At 35.7% G+C, this 19,182-nt stretch overlaps 3 protein-coding genes across 3 annotated transcripts; 1 reads left to right on the forward strand and 2 right to left on the reverse strand.

Moving 5' to 3' along the window:
- Window positions 1-6,566: 6,566 nt before the first annotated feature.
- On the reverse strand, window positions 6,567-7,253 carry LOC113312851. The gene has a single exon (XM_026561585.1). It carries the CDS (start codon window positions 7,251-7,253, stop codon window positions 6,567-6,569), a length of 687 nt encoding a protein of 228 aa, XP_026417370.1.
- Window positions 7,254-15,239: 7,986 nt separating this feature from the next.
- On the reverse strand, window positions 15,240-17,657 carry LOC113309029 (pentatricopeptide repeat-containing protein At5g01110-like). Its single transcript, XM_026557460.1, has one exon. The coding sequence runs from the start codon at window positions 17,566-17,568 to the stop codon at window positions 15,367-15,369; it is 2,202 nt and encodes a 733-aa protein (XP_026413245.1). The 5' UTR covers window positions 17,569-17,657; the 3' UTR covers window positions 15,240-15,366.
- Window positions 17,658-17,695: 38 nt separating this feature from the next.
- LOC113309030 (DTW domain-containing protein 2-like) lies at window positions 17,696-18,755 on the forward strand. The gene has a single exon (XM_026557461.1). It carries the CDS (start codon window positions 17,797-17,799, stop codon window positions 18,622-18,624), a length of 828 nt encoding a protein of 275 aa, XP_026413246.1. The 5' UTR covers window positions 17,696-17,796; the 3' UTR covers window positions 18,625-18,755.
- Window positions 18,756-19,182: the final 427 nt, after the last annotated feature.

Genomic DNA, 19,182 nt, shown 5'->3' on the forward strand with positions numbered 1-19,182 from the left:
AAAACATTTGCCTTTGGGTTGGTACACCCCCAGGAAAAATGGTACCCTCCATTAGCAGCCTTGCATGTGATGGTTTTAAACCAAAAGATAATCACATTGAGGATGCCTTATTAATCAAAATAGACAACACTTCCACAACCATAATGAAGAGGAATGGGGACATCGCCTCGTTTGACACCTTTTGAGCTTCTAAACTGATATGATGCAGTACCATTGATCACCATTTAAAATATTCTAGTCGATAGACACCACTTAATCCGATTCCTCCAAATATTTTCAAAGCCGAACATGGACATGGTGTAGTCCAGGCATCCCCAATTAATATTATCAAGCGTTTTTTCCAAGTCCACCTTCAACACCAAACCTGGCTTACCCTCATTTTCTCGAGAACCAATAAGCTCAGATGCAATCAATATTCCATCTATGATTTGCCTGTTATCGACAAAAGCTCCTTAAAATTCTGAAATAACAGAAGGAAGTACCTTTTTTAGCCTACTTACCAAGAGCTTTGAGATAATTTTGTAAACACCCACTATTAAGCTAATAAGCCTGAAATTATGCATACTGACAGCTCCTTCACATTTAGGCATGAGGATGATGTTTTTACAGTTCAATCTTCATTCAATGTTTCATGTACGCTCTCAAATTCCTTCATAACCATTAGAGCACTGCTCGGTCGAACTCGCAAGTGTTGGTATCTCAAGCTTGTTTGTCAAGTTTAGGTGATCAAAACTATAAGCCTTGATTTCTAGTCTACTTATAGTTATGTCTCGGACTAGGATAGAATGTGTAGTTGAGCTTTAGACTTCATGGCGTTCATCGATTGAAGATGAATATCTTCTGAGTAGAGCTTGGAGGAACTTCATCAACAAAAGGTATGTGGAGACTAAGACTTATCTATCACTCAGAAGTCTATTCTATTATATCTCCTACTGAGACTAAGTCGTATAGCATAGACTTTACATTATACACATTTGATATTTCGGGTTGAGTTTAACTCGCTTACATCTTTATCGAAATATGTATTAGAAGATTTTTTCTTTAACTACATTCATCATTATTATTGACGAGTTTAGTTGGAAACAATTTATTTGTTGGAAACTAAATAATGAGTCAAAAGATGATCATGTGAAAATTGCCCTGAAACATCTTACATGATTTGTGTGAGACAGTCATTTGATGTAGACTCGGAATGTTTCGTATTGATCATTTGATCACTTGAAAATTACTTATAAGTTAATAGTTTGTGTGAGAGAACTGTTGTTGTCTTCTAAGGATGTTCCAATGATTGAAATGGGAGTTTAGAACAATTAACCATTGTCTGGATATAGCACAATATGCATACCAGTACGCAAACTTTTGTGGTATGATTCAGGACCGGAAACCAAGTTTGCATACTTGTATGCGAACGGTTTTAACTGTTAAACTCCGGGAACCAAGTATGCATACCAGTATGCAAACGGTTTTACCTGAGTTAGGTCCGGGACGACAGTATGCATACCCGTTTGTGAATTGTCTGACAAGACCAACGTCCGGAACTTAAGTTTGCGTACCCATATGCAAACTAAGTTGGTTTATGTTCTAAAATCGGTTAAATATGATTTCATACTCATGAATAAATACATATATAAATTAAGGAATACAATCTTTGCAAATCGTGGCTTAATGTTCATGAATTGATTCTCTTGAATCAATCCGATTTTGTTTCAATTGTGTCTTGTATACTTCAATGAGAATATAAACAATTTAAAAACTCTACGAGTAACACAATTAGATTCATTTGATTATCATTTGATATAGAAGTGTTAGATGAATGTGGTTAATAGAAAAGTGTTCATATGGCTAACGTCGGTTAACTATTATTGAGCCAACTCAATATACACGTTTAGGTACGGTTACCCATATCTAAATGAAAGTATATTTCATTTGTGTGTAGCAAGCTAAGACCATCTAACAGTGGATAGATATTTCTTTGGTTTTAAGCAAACTTAGCTTGAATCTTAAATCAGGTTTTCATCTAACGGTGAATATTGATTGCTTTGTTTCAAAGCTATCAAACCCTGATTTGAAGATTATAAGTATGTAAAATACTTAAAATAGTCCTGTAAGTGGCGTACTCTTATGTAGTGATAAAAATATGTATAAAAGCCCCCTTTTATTCCAATTAGAATTGTTTCTTATGTATAGAAATCCAAGTGTAAAAGTCCTCATGCTCGAACCCCCTTGAAAACTAGACAAAAATAGCTAATATAGCTAAAAATGGATCGCTTTCAAATTTAAAGAAAAATAATTCGTGTAAAGAAGGTTCGCGAAACTGATTACAAAATGATTTTGTTATAGCATTGCTGGTTGAACCCACCAAGTGTTGGTACGTAAAGTTGGTTGTCAAGTTTAGTTTTAAAACTCGGAGTCACTTGAGTCGATCACCAAAGTAAACTTTGTTAGGTTAGACTAGGAACATAGAAATGTTGAGACTTTCTATAGTTACTCCATGAAGATAACAAAGATATTATCCTTTAGTTTGAGGTTAATAACTACAGACTTGTCTTATTCCATTTTTATTCTTTGTTCTTTCAAGTGTATATTCATTGAAAACATAACATATAAAGTTAAGTTTATTATAATTACTTTAATATATGTCATTTTGGTCATTAATGAAACACAATAGTTGTTTCTACAATCTAAGTATATGGAGCTACGGAGTATAGTTTATCTATGGACTTCGTGTTCTTGACACTTCAATAATTGGTAACTTGTTATTTTTTAGTGTGGTGATCTTCCGGTTGAATCCAAACCTTGGGATCAATGTGTGAAAGAAATTTCAAAAACATAGTTTAAGGAAGTAGACTTGTGAATTTTATATCGTGGTTGAAATCTGGATTCAAGACCGATCATTTGTGTCAATGATCGATCTCAGGACCGATCCTCACTATATCTGACTTGTTTTTACATTTTCGATATGTAAGCTTTCTTCGGGTTTTTGCAGACATCGAGATGTACTCGAGTTAGACTAGGAATATTCATAAATGTCGACATAGTGAATGAACATGTGCTAAACTTTGTATCTTATTGTTCAAGTATGTTCCTTTGATACTCAAGGCAAGATCCTGATAACCGTTTTTTCAATACCTATTTTTATATTGAAATATATGCTTACCAAATCTCAGAGTGCGAGATATCGTCTCGTAGAAATTTTTCTGGTTTAAATTTAATTCAAATTTTGTTAAAATTTGAATGGATGCGTGTTTTCCCGATAGCCACCATTGAGCCTCTTGAAGGTGTCTGTTGGTAATGAACGAGCTTCTCAAGATGTAAACCCCTTATAAATAGTGGTGACTGTTTCTCTTGCAGACACATCAAAAAACTTATATAGCATCATCGAAACTTCTTTACACTTTGTTTTTGGTCGGGTCAAGAAAGTAAAATTTTTTTGAATTCAATTTCGATGTTAGGGCATCACTGAATCTTGAAGGCATAATTCATAGACTTTTTGTACTCGTCAATTATTTGGGAATGGTCGAATTATTATCTAAAAAAGAATCGAAAGATCCTTGAATTCAAGGATACACTATTCTCTGTGTGTTTTCATCCTCCATTTTGAAACCAGTTTTTCAATAGTAATAGGCTGGCCCTACCAATTTAAAAAAAAATGTTGGACCGAGCCGGTCGGCCCAGCCTAATTTAAATCCCCTAGGAAAAACTGACATCGTTAAGGGATGGCCTCTTCTGCTTCGAAAACCGTAAAAAATGGTCTCAAGTGCTTAACTCGAGCCCAATATCCTTTCCTAGAATTTGGTCGGCCTTGCTTTATATTGATCATCGGTTCATCATGGATGGATTTCTTGGTGTGGGCCATTTAAATTAACCAAGCCAGGCATGGCGTCCCACGATGGGCTGTAACATGCTTCGAGTTCCTACAGGTACAGGCAGGCTCGGGAGGGTATAGGCAGGCTGAATATTTTCGAGTAATATTTACATCCCTATGCAAACTCCTTATAAATAGCGGTGGTTGTTTCTCTTCCAAATACATCAAAAGTCTTACAGTTATTTTCTTTCTCTTCTATGTAGCATCATCAAAAACTTCTATACAATATGTTCTTGATCTGGTGAAGGAAATGATATCATTGAATTTAATTACAATATTAGTGATTCATTGAGTTATGCATGCATGATTCACAGACCAGTTGTACTCGACAATTATTTGGTAAAGGTCGAGTCATTGTCTAAAAAAAATTAAAAGATCCTTGATACCGGAGATATATCATTGTCTGTGTATTTCCGTCCTCTATTTTATTACCAATTTTCCAACAATAGTGGCTTGGCCCTACCCACTAAAAAAAGTATTGGGCCGAATCGATTGGCCCAACACAATTTACAGATCCTAGGAAAAACTGATATCACTAAGGGGTGGCCTCTTTTGGAACGATTTTTTGGGAACTACTCCATTTTGGAGGGGGACTACTATTTCTTTTTTGGGTGGATATTTGGAAGTAAAGTGAAACACCCCTTATCCATATAATTATTTTAGTACCAAAATTACCCTTTCTAATTAAGTTAGTGTAATGATTAGTGAGTAATTAATGATTAGTGAGATTAAATTAGTAAGTTAATTATTTTCAAAAGAAGAATTACTGAGAGGGAGAAGAATAAGATGAAGATGATAATGAAGATGAGGGTTTTGGAAGCAAAAAAGTTAGATCTTTTTATTTGAGCCACAACAAGAGTACGATGTTTTGGGTACTCACGGATACTTCAAATTTAGTTAATGGTGCTTGAATTGGCCAAAACATTCCTAAAAATGAACAATTTACAAATTGATTTCGGTTTGGTTAAAAAAGTTCGGCTACGACATCTGAAGAACAGGTAGCCGAACTCATCTGCAAGTGTAGTTCGGCTAATGTTTCTGAAAACACAGGTAGCCGAACTCAGCTTTAATGGAGTTTTTTCTTTCAAAGAAAAAGTTCGGTTAGGAGAAAAAAATTGCGACGTAACCGAACTTTTTGCGACGTAATCGAACTTTTTGTGACGTAACCGAACTTTTTTACGACGTGGCCGAACTTTTTGCGACGTAACCGAACTTTTTGCGACGTAACCGAACTTTTTGCGACGTAACCGAACTAAAAGTTCGGTTGAGACATATTTTTTTTTACGACGTAAACGAACTTTTCTCTGAAAAATAAAAAACCTCCATTAAAATTGAGTTCGGCTAGTTCGACAAAGTTTTTCACATAATTCCTAGCCGAACTTCTCTCTACAACTTCCATTTTCAGCTCATCTTGATGATTACTTCTCATTTTTTTCAACCAAAAACGAATGACAAGTAATGGGCTTGTGAGAATATTTTTGTTAATGATTTAAATTAAGCTATATGTATAGAGGTGGTGGTTGGTGGTTGGTGGTGGTGGTAGTCGGAGGTGGTAGGTGTTGGTCGGCGGTGGTGAGCAGCGGTGGTGATTATATATATATATATAGTTATTATGTTGGTTTTAAATTAAATTAGGTTAAGGGTAAGTTAGTCATTTCCACACTTTATGACAACCCTTATAACTATAGGGTAGATATTCTTATCACATAATAGTCCCCGCCAAAATGGAGTAGTACCAAAAAAAAAAAAAAAAAAAAAAAAATCGTTCCTCTTCTGCTTCGAAAACTTAGTCAGAAGGTGGTCTTAAGTTGCTTAACTCGGGTCGAGTCCAGTGTCCCTCCCTGGAATTTGGTCGGCCATGCTTTATCTTCATCATGGATGGGTTTCTCGGTGTGGACCACTCAGCACTTAAGCGAGTCAAATAGAACATGCAAGCTAGCAAACAGGGACTAATATTCAGAATTATTCAATTGAAGTAGTTGTAGTTGTTGTGAACCCTTGTCTCGAGCGATTAAGTCAGTCCCCACGTGTTTAAATTATTTTCCAACCATTTTCATATCTTTATTCGTTAATGTGTCTTTCTTTAGTTGATGAAATGTCAAAATTTCAAGTTAATTACTTCATCTAAAACCATTCGACACTTAAAATGACCACATACATGGAATTACTGTTACAAAACTTTGAACGTCTCTACGATACAATGGTAAGTCATTGGAATGTTAATCCTCACATAATCTTCCATATTACTATACTTTATGGATTATTTTATTTTATATTTTAATCCAAATTAATATTTGTAGTTGTCTTTTCTGAACGAAAAGGTTGATACATTAAGAAAAATCAGAGATGAAATGAAACACCATAAAATTGCAGTAGCTTTAACTTGTCAGTGACTTCCGCAGATGAAAGTAATCGACCTCCAAACATCATCTTGTTCCCAATTATGATAGTATGAGACCAGATTACTTGACAGAATTAAGCACAATAAACTTCATCAGAGTGTATAACTAATAGTATTAATCAAAACAAAACGGATATCCATTCCAATTGCCAGTTCATTTAATGTTGTATGTCTTCAATAATTTTTTTACAATATTACACGTTTCATAGAATCAAAAAAGAAGAATCAACTGGTTTCAGATTCATCAGCAGAATGTTTAAATAATCTGCTTGATTAACAGTAACATAATTAGTCAATTAATTAATTACTCTTAGTCAATCTCACAGTTGATCTTCTTACATCTACCCCTAATAGTCTGCATGGTGACAATCTTGTAGTAATAGCAACATTCTTCTTACATTCTGAGACGGTTTCCAGTTTTGGTGACCAAACTCTTTCTTTTGAAGATCCAACCAATACATCATAATGTTTCTTCAGTTCTGGTGTACTGCAAAGAAAACTAGTACTACTACTAGTACTACTAATAGTACTGTTTCCATCTGATGTACTGATCAATTTCATTATGAACTCAGGCAAAACCCTAATCAGCATTCTTCCGTCACTACCTTTCACGTATTGAAACGGACATTCAGTAAAATTTATAGGTCTTTTTGGTTTACTACCACTTGAAGATGAAGCTAAAGAAGATAGAGATGAAATGGAAAGAACTTTGAAAGCGAAAGGATCGATAGGCAAAATGAAGTAAGTTTGTCCGGCAAATAACTCATCGCTTATCGACAAAGCCGGTATAATATGGTTTATGTAGAATGAATTTGCATGACAAACCATCATTTCTGGATATTCAAACATGATTTCTCCTGCTATTTTTTTCCCTTTAAATGTGATTGTTTTTCCTTCCCAGAATATTAACTTCACTAGTGATGAAGATGAAGATGATGTTGATGCTTTGTAATTTACATAGAAACATAAAGCCATTGCATTTCCCATGCTTTCGATCTCTTTCTTTTTCTGTTGCCTTGTCTGTTATTAGTTTGAGAGATGGACGGTGTTGCTCTGGATTTTTCCTGCGAAGATATATATAGATGGAGGAAGAAGAGGTTTGAGATTTTGGGTTTTCTGGACTTAATGGGGTAATGGGTAGACTTGGTTTAAATAGAGTGTGATATGTGTAAGACCGAGTAAAGTCAACATTTAATTTTCTAAGTGTTGTGTGCGTATCCAACTTGTGGGGGAGATCGGTGGTCAGCCAAGCCGGCTGTAAAATTAAATGCATCCTGTTGCTGAGGTAATTAATTTCATTGGACACGGAAAAAACATAGTATTATCAGCAACGACGCATGTTCGACCTTGCTGTGTAATTCAGATGGCGGTAGATTATAGAGTTTCATCGATTAAAAAAAATGTATATATTCAAAGAACTGAAGGTGACGTATAATCAGATATCTTAAGATTGAAGCAGCCGCAATATACCTTGGAGAAGTTTTATCATAAAACTTTTATGCTCCTTCAGTTTAGTTAGAGAAGCAATTTTGTCGCACATCTTCTAGCTTATTTTACATTCCTAGACTGTCCACGGTCCAAAAATATCAAATATGCATTTATGATCTAGATAATGAGAGGAGGGCAAATGCCAAATTTGGTTGCCGAAGTTTTTAATTGGCATTTACTAAATTTGGCCAGTTACAGATTAAAACTGTGTGTGGCGTAGGCGGAGATTGAAATTGAGCTTGACCAGGGTCCAACTTTAATCTTGAGTTTCCTGCATTGTGGATGCTCTTACAGCTTCATATTTACTCGCGTGTGAGCCTCCCAAGTTACAACTTACAAGTAACCATATCCCTAGAGTCCAGAATTTGTCTTTGTATACAATCTCTGTTGGCTCACATGCATCAAGTGATTTTCCTTGATTGTTTAATTAATGGTGATTATAAGTTTCCACCTTGAGTCTTGTTATTTACAATACAAGTACAAACAATAGTCTGGACTGAGACATAGTAAAACTGCCATCATGATAATAGTACTTCTAATAGTAAAACTGACATCAATTGAGTATCACTAACTTCTATGCTTTGAGTTAGTCAAAGTAAAAAAATCTCAACAATGATACATCCTGTCGACTAGACTAGTACTGATTCTGATATCTGAACTATTTATATGATGTATCTAGGTCTCGCTTGTCATAAAGCTAGAGTCTATACCGACTAAACTTGTTGGCAATTTACCAGATGAATTATCCGAAAACCCATCATTTGGTTAAACTTGCTTAACATGATACGTATTAATGCTAATTTAATAATCTCAGATCAAGAAAACAAAGTAAAAAACACACTATTACAATAATTTTTCATGCAACATGCGCAAGACAATTAAATTCCATGTGGTTACCAAATTCATTTAAAACAAAACAATTTTTACTATTGGATCCACTGATTACTCTTGTGGCAGCCTTGCTTGCATGTTGTTATAATGGAAATAAATAGAAAATAAAACTTCTTCTCAATTCTATCTTGTTCTATGCTTCCTTGACGGCAGCGGTATTTCAACACCGGATGGATAAACATATTATTCGTAAGGACAACTCGAAAAACAAGGCAAAACTTGCAAGTGAAAAGAAATGATTTAGATATACAGTTTGGCTAAGAAATCGTCCATGTTTTAGTAGATGTTGAATTTTTTGATGCATCACATTATCCTAATTTAGATGAAATCAAGCCAAAGTCAAATGAAAGGAGTTAGTAGCTGCAGCAGGTGTGATTAAAAAGGGATGTTGTACTCATCTAACCGTGTGAGATTCATGTTCCATTATGCAACTTTTCGTCTTTAATAACAAACCAAAGAAAATTCAATATCACCATGTGGACGAGAACTAATAGTATTTCTTGTCTTTATCATCTTCAAGGGTTGACATACGCATCGACCGAGTCGCGTCGATAACTGGGATCTTTCCTGGAGTCCCTATCCCTATAATTATTAGTTAATCCATACTTACTAATTAATCTAATCAGAGCTGTCCTGCAACTAAGAAAAAACATATTAAGATTTGTAGGTCTGAATGTTTGATACTCAAGTAAAACCACTTCAAAAAATAAATAAAAGCTACAGGTGAATTTCCTTGACCACTTTATATTTTTCAGAATTTTAAAAACGTGGGAAATAATTCTGGCTCAAGTTTTCTGCTCAAAAAAGCTTTTAACTGAAGTGGCTGAATTTACCATTTACAACTGCTGCATGGTTTGAACTTTTCACTACTTGCAGAATGCAGCACCTTAAAGATTTAAGCTTGAATTTTTTTTCAATCATTTAGATTCATCTCTACCAAACCCTACCTAAGCTTTTATTTCTTTGAAATTTCATTTGAAACATATTTGTCATCAACTAGACTCTTCTTCACTGTCGGCATATTGTAGCCGACTTTTGACACATCAGCAACAGGTTAATACACTACAGACACCAGGATATAACTTAATTAATTTTCTGACGCTTAATGATAAACAAATGATAAAGTCGCGCTGATAGATTTATAATCTTCGATTAATCAAGGGCTTAAGTATTCTAGGTCGACAAATTGTAATGTTAACTTTTTTAAGTATTTGTGGCTAAACATTAGACAAAGAAAATACTATAATCAGGATTTGGTAGCAGTAATTGGTGAAAGAACTAGCATCACATCCTGATGCATGTACATAAAATACACAAAAGATACAAAATTCCCAAGATATTTTATGATTGATGCACCACCAGTACTAGAAATTGAACAACTAATAATACAATAAAATGGTGACAGAAGCATAGTCCAGTCTAAATAACTTGAATCTAGTCTCAAAAAACTTCAGAGCTTTTTCTTAAATTAGTTGAAATTTTGGATCCAAAAAAACTTTGTTAAATAAAACTATATAAAACATCTTAATAGAGTTGTACATAGAACACAAAGCATGTTTCTCATGTCCTAATTTTAGGAATTTTTTTTTTAAATATATTTTGGGGAGGAGTTATTAAGATTAAACTTCTGATAACGTTCGATGATGTTGAGACTTGAGAAGAAGCAAAAATGTGAGAAAAAACCTAAATCATAATATAAGCACCATTTTTGCTGATCCACAACCACCTAGGATCATAATCACAATGACATACATTATACTAATCCAGCCAATTTATAAACAGATAAATGCAGTCTGAACAAACGTGGAAGACTGGAAGTAGTATGGTTGTACAGACAAGTCTTATTTTATGGAAGTGTCAAGATCCTGGAACACATAAGTATTGCTAAAATATTTCAGTTCTTTTCCCCATTAACCCCATGCTTAAATTCAAGAGATAGAATATAGTACTATCTTGTTAATGAAACCAAGGTCGAAATTTCTGACGAAACTTCATGGTCTAAAATTGTTAAAACAAAAACGAAAATGCCAGATTGACCGCAGGATTGAACCCGCGGTCAGTCTAGCAGCACTCCAAAAAAAATATATATTGCAGAAAAATGTCAAAGGATCCTTAAGATATAACACCTTACCAAATTAGGTTCTGAGAGTATTTGTAAAAGAGTATTTGTTTCCAGTATCTCATCATCAGTATCTTAAAAATAGCATTGTAAAGTTCCTAAACATTTTGTTATCCAACAAAATAATGCTGTCAAAATGTAATATAATAAGCTAAAAATCAGGGTGTGTAAGTCATACATAGTACAGTGAACTCACATGTAGGGATGCACATGGGTCGGTTTGGGTCGGTTTTGGCCTCACCCACCACCCAACCCACTGATGGCGGGTAACAGAAGTTGTCACCCATAACCAACCCGACATCATAGTGGGTCGGTTTTAACCCGACCCACATTACAGCGGGTTGATTCGGGTGGGTGGCGGGTTAACCCGTTATAAAATCAAATGAACTGTATGAACATGACAAATAACTAAAAGTGCAGACAATTAGCATCATAACAAGTTACTTACAACTAAAAGCGTTTACAAAATAAAAATGAGTTCAACTTCTAAAAGCTCAAAAGGTGAATTACTAGCCTACTGGCTACTGCACTAAATCCTAATAACTATACTAGTACCAGCTTCCTCCATCCATGTGATCCATGCAGGTCACCAAATAGATCTGCAAGGGAAATGAACAATTAGAATGAAAGTTAAGTAATCAAAGAACCGACAATGGGGTATAATTCTGCTATGCCATCCATGTGACACAACCAGATGACCATGAGAATCATACAAATTAAATGTCATACAACTCAAGACTCAAAATTAGAGAGACTATATCATACAAATTAAACGTCAGACGTATTCAGTCACCAAAGAGATACATATTGTTGTTTGATTGTATGAGTTAACTTCTACACTTTTGGCATAAGTTCAATAATCATCATCCATTGCAGAATATAAAACAACAAAAAAATATATCACCACAGATAATTATAATAAGAAAAAATCCATTTCAAGGGAGGATGAAAACATTGCAAAACATATTGTCGTTGATAATTACGGTGCAGGGGGGTAAGTCAGAGCAGCAGAAACCAAAAATCTAAACCAGCTGCTGCTTATGATGATTGTACCTAGATAACAAATTAAAGCTATCTGCTGCCAATTTTAGTTTAAGCAACTCTAAAAGGGGAATCCACCTAGATAACAAAAAATTCTGTAAAACAGGAAGTATATCGCACTGTTAGAAACAATGAATCAATTTGTTTCTTATTTACTGCCAATGTGCTCAAGTATTAACAAGTTACAGTCTCAGATTTTTAGCAATTTTTAGCAATCATAGTAACCATAAAAATACCATTACACTAACAAAATCCCCAAAATCATTAACAAAATCTCAGAATCTCAGATTACTTTTAGCTCAGAATCAATTGGATGTTGCCAGATTGGAGAAGGGTCGTAAGTATAGTATCTCAGAATCTCAGATTACTTTTAGCTCCTTTAAGAAGTGAACAAAATCCCAAAAATCCAATTCCAAAAAAAAATCAGAATGTCGCAAGATTAATTAATCAAAGATTATAAAAAAAATAGATACCCCAAATTGAAAAAAAAAAAAAACTAAACAACTACCCAAAATTCAAAATCAAAGAAAATCACAGAATCTAAAAATTATAAATAGATCAATTAGTCTGACTTACGATTCTTACCTTCCGTTATTGGATTTCTGGTGGTGATTTCAGTTGAGAATTGATGCAATTGAAGTGAAAAGGCACAACCGAGCGAAGGAGAGAAGAGGCTGAAGAGGAGTGAAGTGAAAAGGGGTGCGAATGAAAGTTAATAGGATTAGGGTTAGGCATTATATATGGTATTTTCTATGGCTGAGATTAATCCTAAGATAAATAATCTACGGTTAGGGAATTCTGGCGGGTGGGCGGGTACGGTCGGGTGATGGAAGCAGCTACCCGCAACCGACCCATTATACAACGGGTTTGGTCGTCCTCACCCATAGTCAACCCACTCCTAAACAGGCTGGATCGGGTGCGGGTTAATCTTGGCGGATGCGGGTTGGGTCGGCGGGTAGGGTCGGTTATGTGCAGCCCTATTCACATGTTTGTTAAACTCAGTCATGCTCGTAATCTCTGTCTAACGTAGTGCTTTTGTCTATGCTTGATCTAGCACAGTAATATAAACACCTCGTGTCTCAGTGATTCTTTTGGACTTGTAAGGACGAGGTTCCTTGTTGAATTCCTGATACTCTGCAGTGCATTAGCTTTTCCAATCAGTCCTACTATTTTATTTATTTTTATTTATTGACAAGAATATCAGGATTCAGAACTACTATGGCTAATAGGTTCATTAAATGCGTCCTGGCTTAAGCACAGAAGAACATGCCTGTATGAAGAAAACTCTTCCTTGAGAAACAAAACTGTTACCATTTGCACTCTCTTCCCAACTTCAGCGCTGGTTGAAGTGGAGGTTTTTTTTGTTGTTATTACTAAGATAAGTCAAAAACATTGTTCCAGTCATCCGACTTCAATGTCTCCTGATAGACGCATTTATGTGTCTAATTTGTCCCAATTGTTTATATTGTTAGTGCTCGATTTTGTACTTATTTGGTTATTTTATGTCTTTGTAGGTGTTTTTGGAGAAATAAGCTTTTGCGGCGAAATTGGCTCAAAATGTGGCATTTGAACCTCCGTAGATAACGTACCAGAAGCACCCCAGAAATACCCCGGAGGAACCCTGAAAAAGTGTTGAAAATATCGCAGAAAAATTACTATTTGCACCCAAGGGGAAAGTGTTATTCGGACTCTCACTATGGATAAGGGGTAACCCAATTCGGACATGTGCTAAAGGGACACCAGAACTGGATAAGGGGGAGGTCACCTTCACCGTTTGAAAACAAATTTTGGCGGGAAAATTTCCTTTCACCAGACAGATTTAGGGTTGGATTTTCGGACGAGTTTTAATGAGATTCAATCACTGATTCTCATGGGCTGGACGTGATATGGATATACAATTCTAGTATGGATGATTTCATGGGCTTAATTGGGCTAGAATATCCGGGAGAAGCAATCAAAGTTAAAACAGAGAGACGTGTCCTGTTGTGCACTTTCAAAGATTTTGTGGAGATTTTGGGAGAGTTTTACGCTGGATAATCATGTATTTGGTCCTGTTCAAGTCATAGGAAGAGTTTGGTGGCTATTTTATAGCTAACAGACGCGTACAAACACTGACAGAGGTGATTATTGTTTCAACGGCAGAGAAGAAAAAAAAAGAGATTCTATCGGGATTTCTTTGAGCTGTGAAGTATATAAGAGGTGTAGAGAAGTTAGAAAAGGTTTTATCAAGAGTTAGGGGTCGATTGGGAGGCCAGCAGAGAGGCGCAGGAGGAGTTGCAGGAATTGTACCTGCTGCTGCTGCTGCCATTAACAAAGCTCGAAGAACACGAAGAACACACCTGCAAAGACAGTCGTTTATTAACAGTGACAACGACTAGCATCTGGGGGTCTTAAAAAACAGCGTCAACAGCAGCAGTGAGGTATCGTTATTTACAGCAGTGGTATTCTATCGTTCTTCTCTGGACGCTTAAAGAGGGTCGTAGTTTCACTGTATTATATTTTTCACTCTTTTAATCATATTTTGAGCATCAAGTATGTATTTTGAGAACATGATTATTATGAGTAGCTAAACCCCAATACTGGGATGATGGAGGAAGCTGTTTTTCAGCCATGTGGTTATTTAAATAATTCTTAATTCACTTTTTGCACCGATTTTAATTGATTTATGATTTCAATTAATTACTTGTGATTTTGTTTGATGGAACATGCTTAGTCCTAGGGATTCTTGATGTGCCATGCTTATCATATACAAGTAATATTTTATGGAATCTAATTTGGCAAAGATAGAGTTAATACTTGTTTTATTTTGAGCTATAATCGCCTAGAATTATTTTCTGAGCCACTTGAATATGAAACACATTGGAATCCTGAGTCCTGGTTCCTCTTGATCTTGTGACATATTGTGTATATATTTTTGTTTTAAAAATCTTTTCAAGTCCGAGTAACGAACTCTTATTTACCGCAATCTTAATACTACAACACCTCCTCCCAGTTGAAACTAGTTGGGGTCTGCACACAAACGACATATGCAATACAAAGCCTTGGTGAGAGAAAGATAGAGAAATGAGCTCCTATTCATGAATACGTCTCCATATTTGCTAAATAGCTAGGTCCTTGTTGCCAACAACCTAACATAATATGCTGAAATTTAAGTGTATGGTGTGCTAGATAAATAACCTTAACCAACATCTCTTTGACTCAATGTTTATGGATTTCTATGTTTAAGTCGTGTGGGCATGACAAGTCCACTTATTCTCATTCTGAATCAGGTGACTGAACCCTCTGCCCCTTTCTTTTTCTACACGTTATCGAGATCCTGCCAAGCAAAAGTACTTGATGTGATTCATCTAACTAAAAGATAATAATGGTATACAATTTTATAGCAACAATTCAGTTAATTATCATCAGATTTACACATACTATAATGAGTTTCAGTAACAAAAACCGCCGAAATCATTGAGTAGATGCATAGATGCAAAAGTTAACTTTGCTCTACTGCACCAAGGGCACCATCATGTAATAGAGGACCACAACTTCTAAAGAAAAGGAAAATAAAAGACATCAGAAATAATCATTTGGCACAAAACCCTTCCTTAACATTTCATCATGCAGGCGAAATGCTTCTTTAACATTGTCCTTAGAAACATATCCGTTTATCAGTGACGTGTAAGTGGATCTATCGGGTTTTATATCTTTCTCAATCATGTTCCTGAACATCACAATAGCTTCATCCATTCTACCCTGTACACGGAAACCATGAACTAGAATGTTATATGTAACAACATCAGGTATGAGCCCCTTATTCTCCATTTTTTTAACAAAAGCCAAAGCACCATCCATGTTTTCCTCTCTTGCAAGCCCATGAATAAGAGTGTTATATGTAATTTTATCAGGAATAATTCCCTCTTCAATCATCTTGTTCAAAAACTCATCTGCCTTCTCTGCATTCCCTAATCTACAATAGCCCTTAATGACTGAATTGAAAGTCACAATATTAGGCTCCATTCCTTTTTTAACCATCTCATCCCACAAGCTAAGTGCCTCTCTGACATGTCCTTTACTACAGAGCCTGTTGATTAATATGCTGTAAGATATGTGATTAGGAAATATGCCTTGAGAAATCATATCACCCCATAACTCATTAGCCTTCTCCATATTTCCTTCTTTGCAAAATCCATCGATCAAAGTATTGTATGTCACAATGTCTGGCTTGAGATTCCTCTCGATCATCATTTCGAACAAGTCTACTGCTTTATCTGCGTTCCCATCCCGACAGTAACCATGAATAAGAGTTGTATAAGTGTAATAATCAGGAGAAATTCCTCTTTCTACCATCTCGTTAAAAAGCTCATCTGCTTCAGACAATCTCTTCTCCTTGCACATTCCATTCAACAGTGTATTGTAAGTAACAACATCGGGAAGGAAACCCTGCTCTGTCATTTCATCTCGAAGCTTAAGGGCCTCTAACATATTCCCATTTTTACAAAGTCCCCCAATAAGCATAGTATAAATCACACTGTCAGGTGCCAACCCAGCATTACTCATATCTCTAAAATAAACAAAAGCCTGATCTATATCTCCCTTCCTTGAAAACAACCCAATAAGAAAGCTAAAGCTAACTAAATCTGGAACAATGCCATGACCCAGCATTTCATTAAAAACTTGTTGAGCAGCACGTACACTACTTTTTCTACAGCACTCGCCGAGAAATATATTATAGGTAGAGGTATCAGGATTCAACCCAATCCTTGTCATCTCACCCAAAATCTCCTTAGCCTCCACAACTTTTCCATTCTTGCAGAGACAATTTATTATGGAATTATAGGCCACATTGCCAGGCACTAGGCCCTTAGCTTTCATCGAGTTCAATAACTCAAAAGCTTCTTCACAATTCCCTTCCTTACAATGTGCATAAATGAGGGTATTATACGTCACCATATCGGGAAAAACCTCCTTCTTTTCCATATCCAATAAAAAAGACCTGGCATCCTCCATTTTTCTTTCCTTACACAATGCATTAGTCATAATGTTAAGTGTATAAATGTTCACTTGTATGCCAATTTTAATCATTTCCCAATAAATCCCCCATGCCATATCAACCCAATCAACCTTTACCAACCCACCAATAAGGCTATTACAAGCATTTATCGAAGGCGAAAATCTCCTACGAGTCAAAATTTGAAATGCTTCTGAAGCTTCTCTTAGCTTCCTAGCTTGCACATATGTCCTTATTAGTAAATCAAATACCATAGGGTTCGAACCACAACCATAATAAGTAGAAACCAACGAACCAACAATCTGATTCCTTGAAACCCCACTCTTTCTAACCATTCTAAGTATCAAAACCTGAGCATCCGATATTCTCCTACCCCTTACCGCTATATGAATCATTGCACTTAAAGTGCTCGACGTATGTTTAAAACCTCGGTTTCTCCCCAAAAAATCAATAAAATTCAAACCTAACTGTATATTTCCACAACATTTATACAATACATTGACAACAATTGAAGGACTCATGCGAGAGGCGGCGAAATGCCGTAAAGAATCAAAATCACGGTTTTTCAGATACATAAACATCTTTTCCACAATAAATGAATCTGAAACAGATGTTACACGCTCAAATTCCTCAGTGTTTTTCAAATGTTCTAGGGTTTGATTCATCTTGGGTTTTGGATTACTAAAACCAGAGAAGGAGAGGAATCGACAAGAATACCTGGGTAAGCTCCTAACTGTTTGCGGATGAAGAATCCTATTTCCCGCCATTTTTAGGGAGCCGTTATTCGAATTCTCAGGCAGACTCTAGTATTTCTTTCCCCTTCACCTCACAGAAGTAGCTTAAAGAGAGAGAGAAAATAGAAGGCATTTATACGCGTATTCATTGTAACGAATTATCCGGCCGTTAAAAATACGCGAGTCTCCGTATAATACGGAATGAGGAAACTTAAAATCTGAATTTGGCTCTACTTTCAGGGTTCAGTTGTTTTGGTGGTAATGGAAGAGGAGACAGAACTGCTCACAAGCTTCGAATTTGAAGAGCCAAAATCTGGTGATGATGGTGAAGAAAAAATCGAAGAAAAAGGGAAGAGAGAAATTTGTAAAAATGGCTGTGATAGACCTGCCAATGTGTGTTTATGCAAAGAATTACCGGCAAAACCATTCTTAACCTACACCAAAATCATAATCCTACACCACCCACACGAAGTTCATCATAAGTTAGCAACTGTACCAATCTTAACTAAATGTCTTCAAAATTGTGAAATCTTAATTGGTCGACGCCTCCGTAGTGGGCGGTCTCCGATTTTAGACTCTCTTTATGAAGCTTCAGTAAGAGATCCTGCTCTTCCTCATAAAGCTATGTATCTTTTTCCTGGTACTGATTCTTCACCAGCTATTGATTTGAATGATTGGGTTGGTGGAGGAGGAGGATTGGATGGAGAAGAGATTAGGGTTTTGATTGTATTTGATGGGACATGGAAACATGCAAAGGAAATGGTTAAGTCTAGTTTACCATATTTGTCTAAATTTGCAACTAGGGTTTGTTTGAAATATGATGTGGAAGTGGGTGGTGAGACTATTTTTGATTCAAAATTGGTTCTCAGGAAAGAACCATTTAGTGGATGTATGAGTACTATTGAAGCTGTTGCTAGATCTTTAAGGGTTTTAGAGGAGAATATCAATGGAATTGAGATCGAAGGAAAATTGATCTCAATTTTGAAGTCTATGGTTAAGTTTCAATCTTCTCATGTTATGAAAAAGAATATCAAACCAAGACCAATGTTGAAGAAACAAAACAAGAAACCACAAAACATTGTTTCTTAACTTATTGATTGGTTTACGTTTTTGCTTCAATGTTAGAAATGTAATCCATCTTTTTAGAAACCTAGAAATTTTGTCATGTAACTTGGTGAGTGAATTGTTTGCAAAAGAAAAAGTGAGCTAGTAAACTTGGATGCCCAAAAAATTCCAGATGATTTATGGATTTCTTTTTTATGGGTTCTTATGCTACTGCAATGTTCATTTTACATTACAGTAGAGAAACTTTTACAACAGTCTACAACGATTATTGCTTCGATGAAATACTTACAGGCTGACTTTTTAATCTACATAGAGACTAAAAAAAACTACTCTATACCTGGTTAGTAATTCTGGGAATCATTCTCGGATGATTCGCGAACGTATCCGAACTGATCGAATCCGAATGATACTTCCGAACTATTTGAACTCCGAACGTAGTTTCCGGATTATATGGACCTCGCGAATGATTCGCGGACGTATAAGAACTGACCAAATCCGAATGATACTTCTGAACTAGATTCGAACGCCCAACCTCGCTCTCCCTAGGTAACTTTCTGACCAGAGTTCTGTTGATTGGTTTTT

Source organism: Papaver somniferum, chromosome 9, assembly GCF_003573695.1.
Source record: "Papaver somniferum cultivar HN1 chromosome 9, ASM357369v1, whole genome shotgun sequence".
Taxonomy (NCBI): domain Eukaryota; kingdom Viridiplantae; phylum Streptophyta; class Magnoliopsida; order Ranunculales; family Papaveraceae; genus Papaver; species Papaver somniferum.